Source organism: Triturus cristatus, chromosome 1_2 (genome assembly GCF_964204655.1).
Source record: "Triturus cristatus chromosome 1_2, aTriCri1.1, whole genome shotgun sequence".
In the NCBI taxonomy this organism is placed as follows: Eukaryota; Metazoa; Chordata; class Amphibia; order Caudata; family Salamandridae; genus Triturus; species Triturus cristatus.
Window position 1 is genome coordinate 42,848,600 of NC_140580.1, and position 22,193 is coordinate 42,870,792.

General features: G+C 44.7%; 1 protein-coding gene across 2 annotated transcripts in view; it reads right to left on the reverse strand.

Moving 5' to 3' along the window:
• Positions 1-22,193, reverse strand: part of ACTR6 (actin related protein 6) — a 312,465-nt gene that overhangs the window by 104,506 nt on the left and 185,766 nt on the right. For both annotated transcript variants that reach the window (XM_085600663.1, XM_085600672.1), the window contains exons 7-8: positions 17,589-17,687; positions 17,421-17,499 (exon numbers count right to left, since the gene is read on the reverse strand). In XM_085600663.1, coding sequence (XP_085456789.1) covers positions 17,421-17,499; positions 17,589-17,687 — 178 coding nt within the window. The remainder of the gene's footprint in view (positions 1-17,420; positions 17,500-17,588; positions 17,688-22,193) is intronic.

Genomic DNA, 22,193 nt, shown 5'->3' on the forward strand with positions numbered 1-22,193 from the left:
ACCCGCATCGCACACACTTAAGGCTAGATTACATATTGATGTCCAACTCACTTAGATCTAAGTTTCAAATTCAGAGACTTCCTCGAGTTCTCTCAGACCATAACCCTTTAATTTGCACCTTAGAAATAACACCTGGAACTATAACACCTACTTCCTGGAAATTCGAGAAATCCTTGCTTTCAGATGACATGTATTGCGCTCACATGAAAGAGTGGATTCCTAACTTTGTAGAGGACAATATTGGGAGTGTATAAATGGAAGTTATGTGGGACGCCCTAAAAGCAGAGATTCGAGGAGAAACAATACAATACTCACTCAAGGCTAACAAAATGGCCAGGGAACATTTGAGAGGACTGCAGGAAAATCTCCGACTTGCGGAAGAAGAGCTGATAAGTGCAACTCGAGGGAGCCATGAGCTAGAAGAAATAAATAGAATACAAAATCTGGTGGCAATTGCAAAGGCCGCAATTACAAATATTTTTACTGTTAAAGCCATAAAAAAAGCTACCGCTCATAAAGAGATGGTGTACGAGGTTAATGAACAAGTTGGCCACCAGCTGGCTATTCATATGAGACAGCAGGCCACAGTAAATTTGATACGGGAAATACAGGACCCAGTGGAAGGCCAAATAACTGATCCAGAACAAATTAGAGAGGCAATTTGGCGATTTTACAGCACCCTGTACACCGAAGAGGGGGGTGGGGGGGTGGGGGGGACCTAGAAAAAATTGAGAGTTATTTAGATGGAGAAGGCACTGATAGGTTTGACAAAGATGATCAGCTTACCTTAGACGAAATCCCCAATAAAGAAGAAATTGTAACTATAATCCAAAACTTACCAAAAGGGAAAGCAACTGGATTGGATAATATACCGTCGGAATTCTACTTAGTATTTATAGATCAGATTAAAGATATTCTATTTGATTTAATAGTACATATTTTTAAAGGGGGGCAGCCTCCAAACTCTTGGTCTAGGGCAAAGATAATGATTTTTCCTAAAAAAAAAAAAACAGATCAGCTAGGCTCATATCGCCCTATCAATGATAAATGCAGACTCTAAACTATACTCAAAATTGTTGGCAAATCGAATGGCCCCGATTATTCATAAAGTAATCGCCAAATATCAACACGGCTTTGTTCCAGGGTGATCAACCACTAACCACATTCAGAAAGTGATCACATTGTTTGATAGTATGGATTGTACCGGAGACCCTATGGCATTGGTCCTTCTTGATGCCGAGAAGGCCTTTGATAGGGTCTCATGGCAATTTCTGTGGGCTGCTATGTCTAGGGTTGGAATCAAGTTAGGGTTTATTCATGCTGTGCAAAAACTGTATATGAATCCTAGGGCCATGGTAATGGTGAACGGTAGCCTCACTAAAGAGTTGATTATATCTCATGGAACTCGACAGGGGTGCCCATGTTCGCCATTGCTTTTTGCGATCTATATCGATTCCTTTATTTGTAGATTAGAAGGAAACAGTGAAATAGCACCGATTTTGTCACAAGCATACCCAACCAAGATCTTGGCCTATGCTGATGACATTGCTGTTGTAACAGCTGATCCTAGCACAGCTATGTCGGTGATCGAATGCGAAGCTAAAAAATTTGGGCTTGTATCCGGATACGCACTCAATCGGGGGAAAACACAGATCGTGCTGAATAACAAAAGCGAGATGTGTGACCCTCGAGTTGTGGATAAAGCTATATACTTAGGTATCTGCATTACATCTAAACTTGAAATTCTGGTGGATATAAACATGAATACATTGTTGGGCACCATACAGAAAGTTCTCCGTCGCCTAGACAATCTACATTTATCTCTAATTGGCAGGGCTAATGCCTTGAAAATTGTGTTTTTTCCTAAATTTTTATATCTATTTAGAGCTATATGTTTAGAATTCTCAGATCAATGGTTTAAATCTATGGAACGCACCTTTTCGAGCTTTATGTGGGCGTATGCACAACCTCGCCGTGCGTATAAACTATTGACCCTGTCAAAGGAAAGAGGAGGTTTAGCTCTCCCAAATTTAAAAGCATATTATTGGGCATCTGTGCTGCTCTATAGCCGTGAACTATTACAGAATACCGGGATAGAAACGACGTCAGAGGGTGATTCGCCATCTATTTTTCAATTAACGTTGGGTAATAAAAATTACGGATATCTTTGGCGACATCTTCATGACAGCTATCATAAAAAAGTGAAACTTAAAACACTGACAAACGGGTTTAAGGTATGGAAAGCTGTGAGAAAAATGCTGGGTATTGGACGAATATCATTCTATACTCCCTTAAGGGATATTCCGGTTCTGCCGGAGATCTTTAAAGACAAGCACATCAGCAAGTGGAATGAGGCAGGTATAAATCACATTGGGTGCCTCCTCTCCCCTGTAGGGATACAATCCTTTGAGGAACTTAGGGAAAATTATCAACTGGACTGGCGGGATTTTTTTTAAATATCTTCAAATTAGAGACTTTCTGATACGAAGGGTGAGGGTAGGGACTCCTCTGGGAAAAATAACTTTAGTAGAAACATTAATTCACATTAAAAAAAATACAATCGGGGGAATATATTCCCTTATAAATTCGTGGTTTCCGGATGATCTGGAGAAAGCATCTCAGAAGTGGCAGGGGAAAATTGGCATAACTATGGATACATTTTATTCTGCATATTCCATGTTTCAAACAATCCTTATGTCCACAAAACTCCAAACGCAGTTCTATAAAACATGCTTTTTTTTATACTACACTCCAGATAGGATCGCCAAATGGGGGAGGGGCAAGGGGACATGTTGCCCCAGATGTATGCTATTCAATGCCGACTGTGCACATATTTTCTCTACATGTGATGGACTAACATCTTTAAAACAAAACATTGAGAAGTTCTTGTCGACCGTATTGCAAAGAGATATTGTCTTGTCCAGTGAAGTTATATTATTGGGAGCGACAGACCCTAGTGCTCCTAGGCCCGGTCATGAACTTATTTTTATAGCTATGGCGGTTTTAAGATTGTGTATCGCCTCGGCCTGGCTGGATCCCAATGCTCCGTCTTTCCTTCAGTGGTTGGCTAGGCTTCTTGCAATCTCCAATCTGGAGGCTGCTATTTACAAACGGAAAGGGAGGATACGGCGTAAAAGGGGTTGGAGAATTTGGTCCCCATTAATAGAATGGTGTCAATCCCAAAATAACACCTAGTACATTGTGAATTATAGTCGATTCTATGATTTAATAGAAAATTGTTAGCCTGCAGGGATAATGTATAATGTAACAGGACTATGAACTTGTGTGAACATACAATTTTTGTTTTTTGTACTGTATTATCAAGTGTCCAAAATGAATATACATGCATGTGCGCACACACATCTCACTCAGATGCGCATGAGCAAGTCATAAACTCATCGCACATTGCCTCCACTGGCAGCCTATTGAAAACGCTGCAGACAAGGAAGTAGTGCTGCAAATTCTCAGAAAGTGAAACACCAACGAAAAAAGCATTTCGTACAAATACTGCAGTGGCTAGGTGCTATCCCAAAACAAAACTCCCTCACCATATGCTGCATGTCGGGGAATACGTCCTCCCGACCCAAGCAAACAAGTTACTTGCCTTTGGTAACGCTTTTTCTAGCAGAGCCTATTGACCCACAGATTTCTCATATTTACAATTCTTCCCTAGACGTAAGACTGTATTGGGAATTTTTTCTTGCAGTATCCCTGCACGCTGCCAGGTGACACCGTGTGGTTCCGCTCCAACACCATGCCGCCTTGCAAATGATGTGTCAAGCCAATATGGGTGCCAATCCCATGCACAGACATCAGATGAGGCTGTTGGCTCCACCAGACACAGAGCCCCAGCAGCTAACTGGCTTTGACCAGTGTGCAGATTCGTAGATTTGGGATATTTTTAAATGGACAGAGCCAAATTCACAGGACAAGGAGGATGGGATGGTCGGTGAGGAATCTGCAATTAAATAGTCTCTACCAGAAAGACTGTTACCAAGCTCTCCTAATGGAGACTTCTAACCACTGAGTCCTCAACTTTTGAATAGACACCACTGCAATACCTATTTGGAGGTGGGTCTATGAATTGGCTCAAACCAAAAAGCTAGTTAGGGACTAGTAGGCGAAATGCTCCTCTCAACAAAATTGGCTTTCCAGACCATAGAGCTTTGTGAAAGTATAGAGAGACGCCCCCGCAGCTGCCTGACAAATACCCAGGATAGGAACTCCATGTGCCATTAGTGTGGTAGCAGCCTGGGCTCTGGTGGAATGAGCCCTTAATCTTTCAGGGCGCTGCTTCTTGGCCAGTACATAGCAGAGCTTGATGCAGAGCATGATCAAGCGCAAGATGGAGCTTTTCTGCACGGTTTTACCCTTCTTCGCTGCCAGCGCTCTTTTGTGGACTAGGCAATGGAGTCTTTCCTCCTCCTTGCAGGGTTGAGGCAGAGCATAGAACGCAGATAGGGCGATAGTTTGACGGACATAAAATGGCATTACTACTTTTGGAAGAAAGGATGGTTTGCAGTTTGTCTGGAAAGACAGAGGTATACAGGGGTTTGACATAAAGAGATTGAAGCTCACTAACCTGCTGTACCGAAGTTATGGCAATAAGGAACACTGTCTTGAAGCTGAGAAACCACAAAAGACACTTGTGCAGCGGCTCAAAGGGAGTGTACATCAAATATGTGAGGACCATGTTAAGATCCCACTGCAGTAGCGGCTGCTACTCATGGGGGGGTCAAGAGGAAAAAACTACTTACCTGTGCAGCCGTGTGGCCACCGCTTCTCCTCCATCCTCTTACTCCTTCCGGTCTCCAGTCACTGCTGCTAGCAGGAAGCACTGAAGCTTCCCTGAGCCAATCACAACACTGCTGAGCGCCTTGGTTTGGCGCTCAGACAGGGACTGGGAGGCTCTACATGTTACAAATCAGGCTGTGTAATGTAGCCTGGTGGGGAAGATGCAAAGTGCACATGACTGTTTGGCCGGCCCAAGAGGGCTGACCAAACAGTTGTGCACTTAAGGAGTGAAAACCACTACTCCCCCTGCTCTTGCCAGCCCCGCCAGCCACTGATTCCAATAGGAAAAATAAAATGCCAATAAAGATACGTTATTATCATTTTATTTTTTCCTTTTAAGCAGTGGGGCGATGCTTCTCTGCCTTAGCAGGGAGCAGCCACTGTCCCACTGCGTCATAACAAAGAGGGAAAGAGGAAACAAATGTTGAAATCTTTTTTTTTTTTTTTTTTTTTAAACACATCACAACAGATGATTTAAATAATAAGGACTGATCCAGCAACCGTAAAAAGAATAAAGGAGCAAAGAGATACCAGTCAGTCAGTCAAAGTCACTTTATTTGGTTAATTAAAACCATAAAAGCATTCTACAAAATAAAAAGATAAAAACAGTAATATGACATAGGCTCACACCAGGAATAGTACACAGGTTTCATGATCAAGGTAACCAAATAATTCAAATACAACTTTAAAATCGATTATAAAAAGAAAATTATTGTTATGTCCTAGATCATGGGAGTCGCTCTCACTGTTTTCCCCTTATTCTAACTACATTGGTCAACATCTGTAAGTATATAAGCGCTGGTTTCGCCTGTAAGAATCCCTTGGCCTTTCAAATTGGAAAAATAAAACGTTTCCGACTGTGCAAAAAATGCTCACAGAACAAGACAAAGTGCAATGTGTCCTGGGTGAAAAAATTATCACATGTACAAACACCCAAGTCCTCCTCTCTTCTCCATCCCTAAGGTTCGGCAAGTAAAAAATGTAATTGATTCAGCCTAAATCTTACTAAAAGGAAACGATGATTCGAGTTGGTTACAACGTTTAGCTAGGGTTCAATTGCACAACAGGTTTTTAACAGTTGATGGGCATGTACCGTTGGTTTTACCAGCTCCCTGGCCTCTCTTTCCTTGAGTGCCATATGTAGGTAAGATTTCTTAGCCCACTGCATATCTCCTTTCACTAGATTATCCGTAGAGTTAAATAATTCAGGCCGACCTAATTGCACTGCCAGCCTTTTCACATAGTTCAGCCAGGGCATACTACTTGCTTGGTCTAAAGCTAGACAATCGCGCAAAATTTCGCGATTAATTTCAAGGTCAGGATTTATCCATGTTGATATCCACTTAAGTAAAGGAGCCATACCAATTAGGTCTGCCACAAAATCTACCCAGTCTCTTGGTGAACTATGTATGTCGGTGTTGATTGTGGCACTGACAGCAAATTTCTTAAAAATGTATTTTCAACTGTTTGGATATCCTTAGCTTCTTTATAACCCCATATGTCAGAGCCATAGTTTGAGATAGCAATGCATTTAGCTCTGTATATGTTTAACAGTGCTTGTAATGGTTTTGTCCCTGGCCTGCGTGCAAAGCCAAGGACCGCAGATGTGGATCTAGCCATTACATTTCTTTTTGCATTCATTTGCGGAACCCATGTTACCCTATCATCAAATATGACACCTAGATAGGTAAATGTAGTAAACCTAGTGATCTTGTTACCTTCACAATAGAGTGTTTTAGGCCTTTTGGGCTTAGAACTAATTAGCATTGTATGAGATTTTGAGAAGTTTACACTTAAGTCCAGGGATCTCATAAAAACGTCAAAGGAAATTAGAAGACACTGTAAACCAACCGCAGTTCTAGCTAATAAGGCGGCATCATCCGCATATAGCAGGGCTGGAATCAGCTGTTCCCCTACATGCGGAATATCTTTGCTGGCTTCCCCTAAAACTGAGTCCAGGTTATTTATATATAGGGTAAAATATAGGGGGGCTAAAATACATCCCTGCCTGACTCCATTTACGACGCGTATTCCCTGGGTACAGTTCCCCCTTTGATCGAATCTCACTGTGGCTGTCAGATCCCTGTGCAGATCAGCAAGGAAGTAAACAATGTTTTTGTCCACGCCTAGTTTGATTAATATTGCTCATAACTTGGATCTATTCACTCGGTCAAAAGCCGAGGACAGATCCATAAACGCCAAATACAATGTCCCCTTTTTTGGCAATGGTATATTTCCCAACTAATAGGTGCAGGTTCAAACACTGATCCGTGGTACCTCTCCCTTTCCTGAACCCGTATTGCAGGTTTGAGAGTGTATTCGTTTCGTTTAGCCAAGCAGTAAGTTTACGGAGTACCACTCTTCCTAGCACCTTCACTGCAGAATCTATAAGTGAGATTGGTCTGTAGCACCTAGGATCCCATCTATTACCCTTTTTAAAAACTGGAACAATGATTGACTCAGACCATGATCTAGGCAGGCCAAATTTACAGGCCATATTAAAAACATGAGCCAGAAGGTTGAACCATAGTGTCACGTTAGATTTAAAAAAGGTCGGCCAGGACACCATCTGGTCCAGGCACCTTATTGCTTGTCATTTGATTTATAGCCTCTGCTACTTCTGATTCTATAAAAACCAGGGTATATTCCTCAGCCTCAAACAGTGTACCTGGAAGTCCTTGGTTCTCCTGGTCGCCATATATGAGTTTAAAATGAGAAAACCACTCCTGCTCCGGAATGTTACATTCTAGAGAACTACCATTAGTTTCCTGGAAAAATGGCTTATTAACAATTCCCCAGAACTTGACACTGTTTTTGAGAACGTCTATGGACAGGAGATAATTCCATGCCTCATTTTTAATCTCAGATTTGCATATATTTATGGGCGACTTATACGTTTTCCTAAGGGCTGGTATTACACTTTTATCTTGTGATTTGTGTTTTAAAGCCACCAACAACTTTTGGTGGGCAAGTGAACAGTTATGGTCAAACCACCTCTCCCCTTTTTTCAGGAATTCCTTATATGGACTTTTTTAAAGTCACAGGCCACCTGATTACAGATTTTATCATAAGCTATAAGTGTCTCTATGTCCCTTTTATTATCATCTAGACAGAGGTCAATCTCCATTCCAACAGTGTTCAATAAGTTCATGTGGAAATCCTCCGGCACTACCATACACCACTTAAGTCTTTGGGCTTGGTCTGTGGTTTTTAGATTAGGAATAGGGACACATCTATTTAATTTTGAATTGATCTTGATACCCACTGACAAAGTAATATATATAGGATTGTGGTCGCTAAACTGTGACCACATGGTAGTGTAACCTGTCACCATGGGGGTCAAAGCAGCATTAATAAAAATATAATCTATAGTGGAGTGCATTTCCCTTCCTTTGAATGTTGGAATATCATCACTGTCATGTGAAGTATTAGGATATAAAAGACCAAACTCCGCTAGGGTGCCCTCTAAGAATCCACCTTACTGTTAATGTTCAAAATGTGTCTCCAGCTGATCGCCAGGGCCTAAGCGGTCAGTGACATGACAATTCAATAGGCATCGATGTACATTAAAATCACCTAAAACAATAGCCGAAGAAGGTGTGACTTGATTTCCGTTATAAGACTCAAGGAAGCCATTCAGATGTTCATTTGCAGCAATTCTGTCAAATGAATTACGAAAATTAACATTGTGCATTAATAGGCATAATCTGCACTGCTAGACAATTTGGTGAACCTGTGTCCAGTTTACAGTGGTTATCTATAACCTTTAAGGAGACCAGGATTATTAGACCACCCTTTGCTCTACCAGATGCAGATGGTCTTGCTGGCTCAAAATAGGTTGTGTAACCATCCAACCAAAAGTTACTTTCGGTTTCCCAGGACTCTTGAAGCCCAATCACATCATACTCTTTTAAAAAAAACCTATCCAGCTTTCATCATCAATCTTGTTTTTAAGTCCTGCTATGTTCCAACTTAATATCTTGACAGGCTCCCCTGCGTTAACCTCCTCTCCCTGTATGGATTTGGTAATGTAGTTCATATGACTATCTCTATCTCCGGTTTGCCCTTTCATAGGAAAACCAGAGTTTAGTCAGTCATTACTATCCAACTGGCTCAGTGGGGCAAATCTATTTGCAGTTTCAAACCTACTCTCTTTAGCCCTTTCTTCTGCTACAGCAGTGAAAGTTGGATAACATTTGAGAAGGTTAATGGTGTTTACAAGAACGGGTTGGCCATCGTTGTGCATAGTTCTGTCAATAGGTTTAAGGGACCATTCTCTTGCTGTATGTCTTTGCAGTCCCTTACAGTCTCTGCCCCATTCCCTCATAACTGGAGGATAAAAAAATAACAAGGGCAAAACTGTGATCCCCCGGGCCGCAGTTACAGCTCTCCTTAAAAAGCTGGCCTGCAACATCTGTGTCAGGGTTCTCCCCTTTTTCCTCATAAACGTGCCCCAGACTTACCTCTTCCACCCACCTCTTCTCCCTTTCAGCCCCAGGATATCGGGATCGAGGCTGGCGGTTCTAGTACGGCTGATCTCCCTGGGCTCTGGCCCTTTAACTTCGATGCAGCAAATCCGTCAACAGACTCCACCCCTCACACGCTACAAGAGAGGATTTGCCCGCTCTGAGGGGGTGGAGTCCCAACAAGGAAGAGAAGCCGAAAAACGACGGGAAGCGAGAGGAAGGAGAACACGGAGCTACCGGACACGGAGAGAAAGAGAAAACTCCAGCGGAGCAGTGCCCAGACGAAGGCGCAAACGTCGAGACGCCAGGAGGCTTATCCGGTGTTGCGCCCAGCCACGGACCAGGAGGTTTGTGGCTTCAGCAGGTGCGTGAGCGGCTCCGGGGGTCGGGGCGGCGGGCGGTTGACAGCTCCCCGGGTGGACAGTAAATCAGGCGGGTGGCTTACCGCTGCTTACGGGTCAGTCCTGCTCCCGGTGCTGGTTCCCCCTCTGCCCTCACCGTCTGGCCCCTTGTGGTGCTCCCTCACTTCCCCTCCCTGATCGCCTCATAAACGCCTGAGATTAAAGGCTGTATTTTCTTTCTTATCTTCCCCCACACGCCCCCTGGAGTATCAGAGAGAGAGACCAGACCAGACCAAGGATCCAAGGGGCTATTCCCAGAGGAGGTGTTGCAACCCCACTTCACCAACTGTTGTTTCTATCGGACTGCTCTCCCTCTCCCTTATCTGACTGTTGGGAAACCTCTAGAGAATAAAAACCCCTTGCATTACACCCTGTGGTCACGCACTCTGATTCAACCCGCTACAACCTGTCCGATCAAAATTCATGACTATACAGTCACCGTCATCTATTTTAGGGTGACTTCCCATCCATCCCACCAGTCCAGCCATTATGACGTGTGAGGAAGCTCTAGACACCCCCCCTCGGAGAATTTTTTACACCAGAACTTGACCTTACGAATAAGTTTCTCGGTTGTCTCAGTACTGTTTTTTTTAAGAGGGGGGACGCCTATTAAGACCGCTACCAATGGGGTAGCCTCTGGTGGCAAATGCAACCTACCTGATTTAACAGGCTCTCCTATAGCTATTTTATCAGGCCCTGACAGACGTGGAGTTTTTGTCCTCCGATGAGTTGCGGTCACAGCCCCCTCACTGGCACCATCCCTAACCCCGATAGTTGCCTCATTGGGTTTCATGGGCCCCGGGCGTGTTGTAATAAGAGACCTACCCTCTTCAGATGTCATCTTGAGTTGAGAACTGGTACCATTATTGGCCATATCAGATATGTCACCTGTTTCAATATTATCCCACCGCCTATCACCCAATTTGGTCTCTATTCTAGATAACCTTTCCATCACACAATCTAGTCCGGATTTAACATCATTATATAGGTCCTCCTTGAGTGATCCAACAAGAGTGTCAATATGTGACAACATTAAGTCCTCAGTTACTGAATTAGGGTTAGAAGGTGGTGACTCTACTGTGATCAGGTGGTCTTCAGCCCCCTTCGTATTGGTAAGTCCTTTGCTGCAGGGACAGTTTTTAGACTTTTTTTCCTCTTTTTTTTTTTACCAGCGACTGCAAACGAAGCCCTGGCTCGTATTTCCGTACTCCCCTTGCCCTCCATTTGTGCCTTAGAATGTGAAGTTGATGGAATTTCATTGTCCCGAATGTGGTTACTGACCACCATTACAGGGGTACGATTAATGTCAGGTGCTTGGTTTGAGGGGACTAAATAACAGGTGGGGCATAACCAGTTGCTGTTACCTCCAATATATCAGTTCCCAAACCCAAGCCCAACTGGGCCTCCACATAATGAATCTCAGTAGTTATGGCTCCTAATGCTGCAGTCAAATAGGAGGTAATAGAGGGGCAATTGCGTGGTATCTTAGCCTTAGGGGCTGATTAGGATGGCGGGCGAACTTCCGTCCGCCCGCCACCCTAGCAGTGCTGGGACCGGCCGCAAGTGGTGCAGCGGTCCCGCACCGGCAATTAGGATGCCATCGCGGCGGTGGCATCCCCTATTCCCAGTGTCGTGGCAGGCGGTGCTCACAGATCTGCCCGCCACAATGCTGGGAATGCACATTGTGCATTGTCATGCACAAAGTGACGGGAACCGCGTGGTGCCTGCCACCTTGTCCATGACAATGTAGGGGGGTACCATAGGTACCCCCCATGTTCAACCCCCTGCCCCCTCAATACCCTGGGGGCCCGCAACGGGCCCCCGAAAGCAAACTCCACCCGGCTTTCCATGGCGGGGTCTCCGCCATGGAAAGCCCTGCACCGCTGTCCATTCTAATATGGATGGCGGTGTCTAGCAGACACCCCCACCATATCCAGCCCCTTTTCTGCCCGGTCGACTGGTCAACCGGCGGAAAACTGGCAGACGGTCTTTCCGATCACCGGGGTCCCCCCGCGGGGGGAAACGGGCGGCGGGGGGAGGAATATGTCGGGCGATTACAATGTCGGAGGTACAAGGGAGTTTCCCTTACCCATACTGGCTTCTCAGCGAAAGAGGGTGATGAATTTAAACGTTCCTCCTGGCGCAGAGTGCACACGTCTGTAGTGGCGTCAGAGATCGCAAGGGAGCCTGGAGCTTGAAGTCCTGGCTCCGCTCCCCCTCCTTTTGGCCGGAAAACAGTAACGGCAGTGGCGGTAGTAACGGGCTTCCCTTTAGCTGTGCCTGAAACCGTAGCCGGGTGAGCAAACAACAAAATAAGAGATAACCTGGCCTACAGGGAGTCTATCTTTCATACACCACACCAAATCACAAATGTATCCCATCCGGTTTTTGTTGAGGGACACCTGGCTACCAAGATGAGATCAACCACCTCAGGAGGAAGGTTGAAAGTATTTAACTGTTTCCACTCAATCTCCAACCATGAGGGTAGAGATTATGGAGGGCCGGGGGCAGGACCTTGCCCTGTTGCTGCAACAGCAGAGCCTCCTGGATTGACAGCCTGATGGGCTGGACAGATGCTCAGGCCCAGGAGCTCTGGATACCATACTCTCTATGCCCAATAGGGAGCCAAGAGGGTGACTTGGGCCCAGTCGGTCCAGACCTTCAGAACTCAGGAGAGGTATTAGCAGTAAGACATACAGAAGCCCAAAGTCCAATCATAGGCAGAACAGATCTCAGAGAGAGAGACGCCTTGGGAATTCCAACATGCAGAACTGATAACACTGCACATTCTTGGCTGTGGCGAAGAGATCGAGGCAAGGTTCTCACCATGTCTGAAAGAGACTGTGCACCACCTCCGGGTGTTATTGCCCCTCGTGATCCAGTAGGGGTCAACAGCTGAGTTCATTAGTCCTGTCGTTCAAAGATCCTGCCAGGTCGTTCACCACCAGGAAGATCTCTTGATGGTCCAGCCATCTCCAGAGGTGCAGCACCTAGAGGCACAGGGTCCATGATCCCATACGCCCGGTTTGTTGCAATACCGCACGGAGGTGGTGTCATCCGATCACCTGCACTAGCCTTCCCTTGATGGAAGGAAGGAGACTTCAGATCAAACTACAGACCCCACCTACGACAACTGGCATGCTTGACCAGCAGATTTCAGCAGGCCATCAGTCCCAGCAGCCTCTGAGTCTACCTCATCGAAATCCAGTTAAGAGATTGAAAGATCTAGATCCTAGCCTGAATGTCCTGGACTCTCCTTTCTGGGGGAAAGGCAGGACACCAGACTATTAGTGCAATAGCGAGAGTCCCAATGCAACGTAGTTCACTTACGGTTGATTTGGGGGGAGGAGGGGGATGGGGTGGTGGTATGAAGGATTGTTATGCTTTTTGTACTGCTTGTCGTAGGCAATTTGCATGCTATTGACAGCAGCCAGTTCCACTAGTTATGAGACACTGAATCCACCTTTAGCTTTGTGCTTTGATATAGGAGCTGTACTGTATGAGCTGTCCTGCTGTTCGTATACCTGAAAACAATAGAAACCGTTTTGACAAAAAAAGTTTAAAATCAGCATACAATGTACACAGTAAACGTCAGACAAGGCATTACCACAAGCACTGAGATACTGATGGCAAACGTTAACTGTGGCCACATCAACATGGTAAGAGGCATAACATGAGGGCACCAAAGTGTGCGACTCAGCACAGTATAGCTGCTATCAAGAAACAATAGTAGAATAAGTAAGAAAAAGTAAAAAACACAGTAAAAACATAGCAACTGGGAGAGTGGGAGACGGACATAAGCTGAGAGGGTATAGGAAGATTGCACTATGTCCATAAAGGAGTTACATTTTTGCAGGTTTAAGTAGCCAAAACTCGACCCAATGGTATTGGAGTGCTTCACATGAGCTCCAGTTACATTACACAAGGACACATTCATTTTTGGTAGGCTTGGGAAGGACTGAAGTTAGCCGGTGAAACCCGTAGATCTCAACCATTGCATGGCAACTGATAACACTATTGCCAATGGCTTGACCAATGGAATCCGTAGTACCCAGGCCACAATGGATGGTGCATTTCACAGCCACCTTGTATGGCCTGGACAATGGTCTTCCAGGACACAAGTGAGGACTTGAGCTACGAAGTCCCAGAGAATGTGGTAATAGCGGCCCAAAAGGCAACTCACATTTACTGACAGGATTACTAAGATGCTGGAAGAAAATACCCTCTTTCTAAAGTCCTTAACTAAAAGATAACCAATCCAGGGGTAGGGAGAAGTAGTCAAGAAGGTATTTAGGTTTGTCCTTCTGTTGGAAGCTTGCACCATCAAGCTCTCAGAGGATGGGTGCTGAGTCTAAAAAGCAGGGTTGCCGGAGGCAGGATGATGACGCCACACAATCTTTCAATTAATCAGGGGCCCTGAGCAAGGTTTGGCCCAGGCCCCTAACAGGATGTTGGTCAGGACCTCATTAAAGTGCAACAGGAGCTCAGTTTTGGTCTGTCATGGATGGAGAACTTTAGTTAGAATGATAGTTTTGACCTCCAAGGTGGGGAGCTTGAGACAGAGAACCTCATCTGTCCTCTTCATGACCATAGTGAAGGAAGCACTTTCCTCAGTAGCAGGAGTTGTAGGTGGTGAGACAAGGCAAGTGTCAGGAGTTGTTGAAGCCGATGCTACCCTGAAGGCCTTCATACCAGTTTTCTTCATGGTAGGGTTGACCAAACTTGGCTCCCACATCCTATTCAATATCAGAGTCCGTCCCAAATAAAGAATGTAGCAGATGATGCCTGCCCTATGAGTGGCTCAGGTGGAGTGGGCAAAGGCTGCTATTCGAATGGATACCAAGTGCAGCCTCAGTCGAATTTGAGGAGGCACCAGCTCAGAGCCTAATGAGTTGCACCTCGTCTTCTGGCATCAATGTAATCAGCATGGGCACAGATGTTCCGGGAACCGAGTGTAGATTCGGAGGTGGAGTTGGCAAGGGTGTCAGTAGAGGCACGGTGATGGGCTTAGAGGGTCCAAATGTTGCTGATGCTAAACCCACTGGCAGTACACCAGATTGAGGACCTCTCTGCTCCATGGGGCCTGCAGGCGCGCCAGAAGGAGTTGGAAGAGATCCAAAGTGTAGCAGCATAGCCTCACTGAACTCTTTGATCTGGTTTGGTTTTGCAGGCAGCCTTATGAACTAGGTTTGTGCCCAGACAAGTTACGGCACCCAATGTCAAACAACTTCAGGAGCGGTATTGAGAGGCATTGCGATGCCCTCGTGCCTTCTCTGGTGTACGAGAGTGGCAGAATAGTCTCACTTGAATTTTTTGAATTTTATTCTCAGACTTTCAAGAGAATTTAGAGCGCAATGACGATTGATCTCTGGACTAGATTCTGGATCAGGAATGGAATCAAGACCAACCTTTGGATGGTACCAACATGGCCCTTGGATTCATGGACACGCAGTCACTGCAGGCTTTAAGAGTTGTGAGCTAATCCCAGGCACCAGGGGCAAACCTGATGGGTACCTGTCAGGGCCATTAAGTTGCAACAGTCCATACAAGGTGCAAACCCCATCATCTTGGGAGGAGACATTTCCCTTGCACACTGGATTTAGGATTGAGGTAAACCATTATCAAAACGAGACGAGGCAGCACAGGAATGGCATCACATCAAGCTTGAGAAAAGTAAAGGGGAAGGTGACATGAAGTTAAAGTCTGAAGCTTGGGCAAGGAATAAGACTCATATTTACTAAGGCTAATAAAGTTGTAGACTGTTTTGGCAAGTGCTCTAGTGCGTTGTCAGTCTTGGAGAGAGCCCCCTACATGTACAAAGAACACTTTCTTGTGAACCCCTGAGACTGGTTGCAAAATAAGGACTATATACAGAAACGTATCCACACACTCTGACACAGGAAGTGTCCGCTGCCCTTCAGAAGGCAAACTAGTTATGGTTCAGTTACTCTTGAATTCACCTGATCACACCTTGATTAGATATTGTACTTTGTGATTCCACTTGTCAAGGAGATTTTGATAACAGACATTCATACTGATAGACAATGACAAAAAAAACCTGCGTGCGGACCAATTGAGAGATAGCCTCAACCACACGGAGTGGAACAGAGGAGTAAGGAGTTGGACAAGCCTCGTCAGGGTAGGACTGCAATCACTGCACACTGGAGTAAATTATTCTCCTCACCTGTATAACCACTCAATTAACAAGAGCAGATCATGGGTGGGTCCCCCAATATAGGCCCAAAGATCTGATCCGCATCTTGTTGCAATGTGTCCTACCTACAACACCCAGAAGGCAGCCAGGGCCCGTCCTTAGAGGCTGAGGGGCCATAACCCCTCACCTTTTTCCTCCAAGAAGAGTGTCTGTCAGGCTGAGCAAAGGTCAGCCTGACAGATACTCTTTATTTCCGGTCATGCAGCCAGGAGCTAGGCATGAGCTGAACTTTGCTGGGCTGAGAGATGTCACAGCTCCTGTGGGCGGGACCTCTTCAGCTCAGCAAAGATCCTTATGTTGCTCATTGCCTCGGACATGGGCGCTTCAGTTTTAAGTCCTGAAGTGCCCAGGGCTGAGTATCAATGAGTGACACATCGTCAGAGTGTGGAGTGGGGGCAGCAGAGTCATCATCCTACTCTGTGATGAGGTTGGGACTGCTGCCTTCCCAATGAGGGGAGGCAGCAGTCCCAACCCTCCTGGGACCTCCGAGGCTTAGGACTGCTGCCTTCCCTCATTGGCTGACCTAAGGTCAACCAATGAGTGAAGGCAGCAGTCTCAACCCTCCTGGGATCTCCAAGGAAGAGCTGCAGGCAAATGGGATTTTTTTAAAAATGAATGCTTGGTGCCTGCAAGCATGTTTGAATATTTGGTAATGAGTGTTGTGAATGGATACATGTGTGTGTGCATGTGAATGCATGGGTGTGAGTGTGTATGGGTGCGTATGTGTCCCATCCACCCACCCTCCCTCCCTCCTAAAATTCCCGGCCACCACTGCCAGTAGGAAAGACTTGCTGGATCCGACTATGAAATGGTTCTAATGGACCTCTGTGCCCATCCTTCAGGCTGCAGTCCAATGGCTCTGTATGACTTCAGTGCTCAGACGGTGACATTAACAGCTGTATATGCCAGAAGTAAGTTGGTAGGTGCCAAGGATTAAAAACAGTCATGCCATCAAATGCTTTCACCCATGGTGAGGTTACTCTCACTATTTGACTATGGCAAGGTATACAAGTCTCTGTACTTGTTTCTTGACTCCTCTTCTTGGTGATGAAATCAAATTTCTCTGTGGACAAGAGATATTCGTACTCCAAGTATACATCAGACATTTTCAGAAAGACACCGTGCCAAAGTCAACACACAAACAAGACTACACAGTGTTTAACGTCCCACTATAACGTTCCACCTAGAGATGATCATCATCAATGGGAGGTGGAGGGTTCACAGCAGAATTTAATATTAAGCAATGAATACGAAGACACCCGTGACTGTCACTGTGTAAATGCAACTCAATGCTCCTCTGTAATATGTGTGTAGCTACATGCATCTATTTCTTAGTGGTGCAAGTGATAAAAACCTAAGAAACATAGTGAAAAGCAGTTTTAGAATAATCAGATTGTCCAAAAAGGAGGTACATTAATTTTATGCAGGGCAAACAAAAACCTTCCGACCATAAGAAAAACCCAAAGGCAAAAAATCCTCACCTTCCACAAACACATTCTAAAAATGGAATGAAAATAAATCTAAAAGAGGAATGAGTTCAATTACCTTACAGAACCCTTTTTTGATAGTGCTGAAGTCAGGTAGCACATAGTCCCGCATAACAGTATTCTCTTCACCCTTAAACCTGCAAAACATAACTTGTTACATGTGTTCAATGCACTATTTGATCATACAATAAGTGCTGTTACAATATGAAGAAAATAATATACATACCTAGCAATTTCCATATCTTTGTAAAAATCCTGAGATACGTAACATACATCTTCTTTCACTTGATTTATGACGTGCGTTTCATCCATCACATGCAACTGCCTGCAATGAAAATCAACAGTTATTCATAGTCACCCGATTACTCACTTAAGACCAACGTTGTGAACCCCATAATGCAACATTAGCATCTAAAAAGTCAGATTTCCTGACAAATGCCTCGCAAGATTTCAAGTGGCTGTGTATGTTTGGGGCTTTCACAGTGTAAACCTAACTAAAAACCAAAGCAGTGCTGAACAAGATGGGGCTTTTAAAATGTTCCCCACAGAACATGGGGTAGGGGAAATCACAGCATCAAGCATGGGGCTACGCAGTAGAGAGCGCAAGGATGCTGGCGGAAGCATATCTGGAGGGGCAGGGCACCCAGTGTTAAGGTTGGGTACAATGGCTGAGGTGGGAACGTAAACTGTTAAGGGGCGGTCCAGCTTCCCTATAACACAATGTTTACTGAAGAAATGTGTTTTCAGTTCCTTGCAGTGGAATACTTACTGAAACCTTTTAAATTTAGTTAAATTGCGACCAGCGGGTATTTCTTGTTTTTCTTAGATAGAGAATAGGAGGGCCCCTGCAGCTGATCCAGGACCCCAATTTTGTATTGCATTGTTCTGCGGTGTTAATTTCACAAATATCCTCTCTTTCTCCATATATAACATGATGTAGAGGTTATTGAAGATGTAGTTCAAATGAACACTGCTAGTTATGGTTTAAATATACTCATCAAGATTATTATGAAGCTGTGAAGGGCAGCAAGCCATTAACTGAAGCCTCCGGAGGACTCGCCATAAAAAGGAGAAACAACCCTCATCTTTCTCAGGGACTACCAAACTAGACATGAAATACTAAAAGCAACACAGGGAAGAGAAAGATCATCATGGAAGTTCACCAATACATTTTTCAATGCCATAAGCCCGCAAAGTTTCTGTAGGTGATGAAGAGGGACTGTGCATCACTGGAATCCTAAAAGATGCTTCTTTTACTGCAAGGTACACTATTGAGGATGAGCAGGATGCTTTTATAGTATGCAATCCATGGGGAACATAAATCACTAAAATCTAAAATGAGGAGTGCCCAGAGGTACAAAAGCAGAGATAATCTAGACCAGGGATCTTCTCCTGGTTCAGAACCTCAGAGAAGCATCCACAACATTGACTTGGTGTCCCTGTGGGATCACATAAAAAGGACTCACCAGAGACACTGGCAGAACTTCTAATAGGGCTACATTGCATTTTCCTAAAGGCAGTGGATGTACAGATACAACATAAAATAAAACATATGAGAAATGAAAGATCTGTCAATCTGTGCCTTGCTTTACGATTTCGGTTTGTAACACTCTTGTTTTTATCTTCAATCTTACCTCTAGCTCAAATAACTAGATGACAAATACAAACATTATTCTGCACCACCAAAGTCTTACTCCACTCACACTTGCTACCTGAGATTATATAACCTGTGATCTGAATTATTCCAACATCATAAAGTTACTAAAGTCGAGAGTAATTCACTTGAGATTTAGGACTGTGATTCAGTGAAAGGGCATCCTCTGGTGGTCCTCACACCTTACCTATGTAAGTTCTTGCAATGCTGGTACCTCATTTTACCAGCAGCTTGGCACTTCAGTAACGGAAAGATTGCGTACTCTCATCCAGCACTGCTTCATGTTGCCAGTGCTGATCGATCTGCCTACAGTAAATGTGTCTCAATGTCATCCTCAGATCGGTGTGCTTTGCTCAGTAGGTTCCAGCAACTTCTGTGCTGACCACTCCCTGCCTCGGAATAATCTTGTAACTATTGTCCCAGGGTCAAATTAACTTATTTAGGGGTAGGTGTGCCATGGAAAAGTGTGTCATTTGCTGTGAATGAAGTAGAGTGGCATAGAGTGCAGTGGCGTAGAGTAGGTGGTTTCAGAGTAGAGTAAAGTGGTGTAGCAGCTTTCGACACCGTGTCACATTCCATCCTCATTGACTCTCTGAAATCTCTAGGTGTGGCAGGCCAGGCCTTGGCCTGGCTGGCGTCTTTCCTTAGTGACCGAAGCTTCCAAGTGTTTTCTTCTAAAGCTGCCTCCGCCATTTGTCCTTCCACCCGTGGCGTCCCCCAGGGCTCAATTCTTAGCCCTTTATTATTTAATATTTATGTTAAACCCTTGGCAACCATAGTCGAACAAGCTGGGCTAACCCTGTTTTCCTACGCAGATGACACCCAGATTGTCTTCTCCTTGTCAGGGAGAGACGTAAACAACATCTCCGCACTCAAGTCGGGCCTCACTCTTGTGGCCGACTGGATGCGGAGAAATTGTCTCAAGCTGAATGGGGAGAAGACCGAGGTGGTCATTCTGGGACAGAACAAACATCTTTGGGGTCCTCGCCATTGGCCCATCGAACTGGGAAATGCACCTACACCATCTACTGCAGTTCGCAACCTGGGCGTCATTACTGACGACAGGCTAACTATGAGACAACAGGCTACTAAGGTCTCAGCCATCTGCTTTTCAACCTTGCGATGGCTTCACAAGATTTTGTGGATGCTCCCCCTCTCCTCTCGCAGAACTGTAGTCCAGGCACTTGTAACATCACGCCTGGACTATGGCAACATTCTCTATTTGGGCGCAGATAAAGCTACTATACATGTGCTGCAGGTGGTGCAAAATGCGGCCGCGCGCCTGCTAAAGAATGTCCCCAGACGCACCTCAGCCACTGCCGCTTTGCGTGACCTCCATTGGTTGAGCATCCCAGAACGCGTTAAATTCAAGGCACTCTGCTATATGTTCAAGGCTAAGCAGGGTAGCGCCCCAGTATATGTTCAGGGGCTGGTAAAACCCTATAGACCCCTGCGCTCATTAAGGTCATCGGACATTGGCAATTTCACAGTACCAAGATGGAAGCTGGCAAAAATGGGAGGCCGCTCCTTTTCCACTCTTGGTCCTAAATACTGGAACTCCCTCCCATTGGCATTAAAATCTGAGACCAACTTACTCCGCTTCCGTAAGGCTTTGAAGACCCTGCTCTTTACTAAGCGTGACCAATAGTCGGCAGAGGCCTTAAGTCAAGGTGACATTCTCTTTTCTTCTACAGTCTATCCCTGGCGCCGGGAAACCCATTGTGGGTAGCTGTGCGCGGTACAAGCTTAAATAAATAAAATAAATAAATAGAGTGGAGTTGTGCAGGGTAAAGTGCAGCTGCATAGAGTGCAATGGCATAGGTAAAGTGGTGTAGAGTGCTGTGGATTAGAGTGGAGTAAAATGGATTGCCGTAGAGCGCAGGGGCAAAGCATTGAGTGTTACATAGTAAAGTTCACTGGTGTAGAGCGTATTGGCATAGAGTACAGTGGCATAGAGTTCAGTGTTGCAGAGTGGGGTAGAGTACAGTGGCGTAGAGTGGAATTGTGCAGAGTAGATTGGTGTGGCCGAGACTGGAGTAAGGTAGAGTGCAGTGGCGAAGAGTGCACTGGCATAGAGCAGAGTGGCACAGGGTAGAGTAGCGAGGCAGAGTGCAGTGGTGCAGAGCGCAGTGGAAAAGTGTAAAGTGGAGTGGTGCAGAATAGAGTGCAGTGGTGAGGAGTAGAGTGGTGTGGCATAGAGTGGAGTATTCATGGTGTGGTAGCATACTGCCAGTACAGACAACACATTTTCAATTGAAATGGCCACTACATTTGCACAGACATACAGTTTTACTAATAAAGCTGTGCAGTTCCCAAACAAAATGTGTGGAAATAGCATCACCTAGTGTAATGATTTGTTTTGATCATATTAAAGTATTGTGTTTCCAACACACTTCAGAAATAAAAAAAATGTGCTTTGTGCTCCTAATTCTGAAATACTTGCACAGTTCATTTAAATGTTGTCATGTACTAGAAAAAAAACTCTTTGCTACCCCCAGTATCAAGCAAGATTCTCACATAAATCCTTTCACTTTGAAGTCGGAGAAAGAAAAGTAATCAGAAGACAGCGCCTGACATTTGACCTCAGTCTTTGAATGCACAGTAAATGTGACAAGATAACAAGATTTACAGGCCTATTTACAGGAAGGGAGTACTCAGAAGGATACTGTAAATAAGATTTGGGCAAAGGAAGGTACAAACTGAATCTGGACAGCCTAAAACAAATAGAGCAAGCAAATGGAAAGCAGGAAAACATTGAATTAGAAACCAAAAAGCCAATGGCATGCAACAGGCAGAATGCATTCTAATTTCAATTTTCTGAATGTCCCCAAGATGTCTTACGCGGTCTGGTAGGCTGCGACCTAAAACTGACTTAATTTTCACATCCCAATACAGTTTTTAACAAACTGTTGCTAACAATAAACGTTGTTCCAAGAGCAATGTAATTTCAAAGTGTCATAAGGACTAGTCGTTATTTCAATAGAATTTCAGAGCACACATTGAAATAAGTGCCTAATGGTATTAAAAAAATCCTTACATATACAAATCCTACATACAAAATTAAATATACATGTGGCCAAATGAAACATTGTACAAAAAACAAATCTCAAGATAGCCAGAAAAGTGAAAAAATACAGTAACATGATATATATTAAATGTATTTTGTGTGTTTAGTGT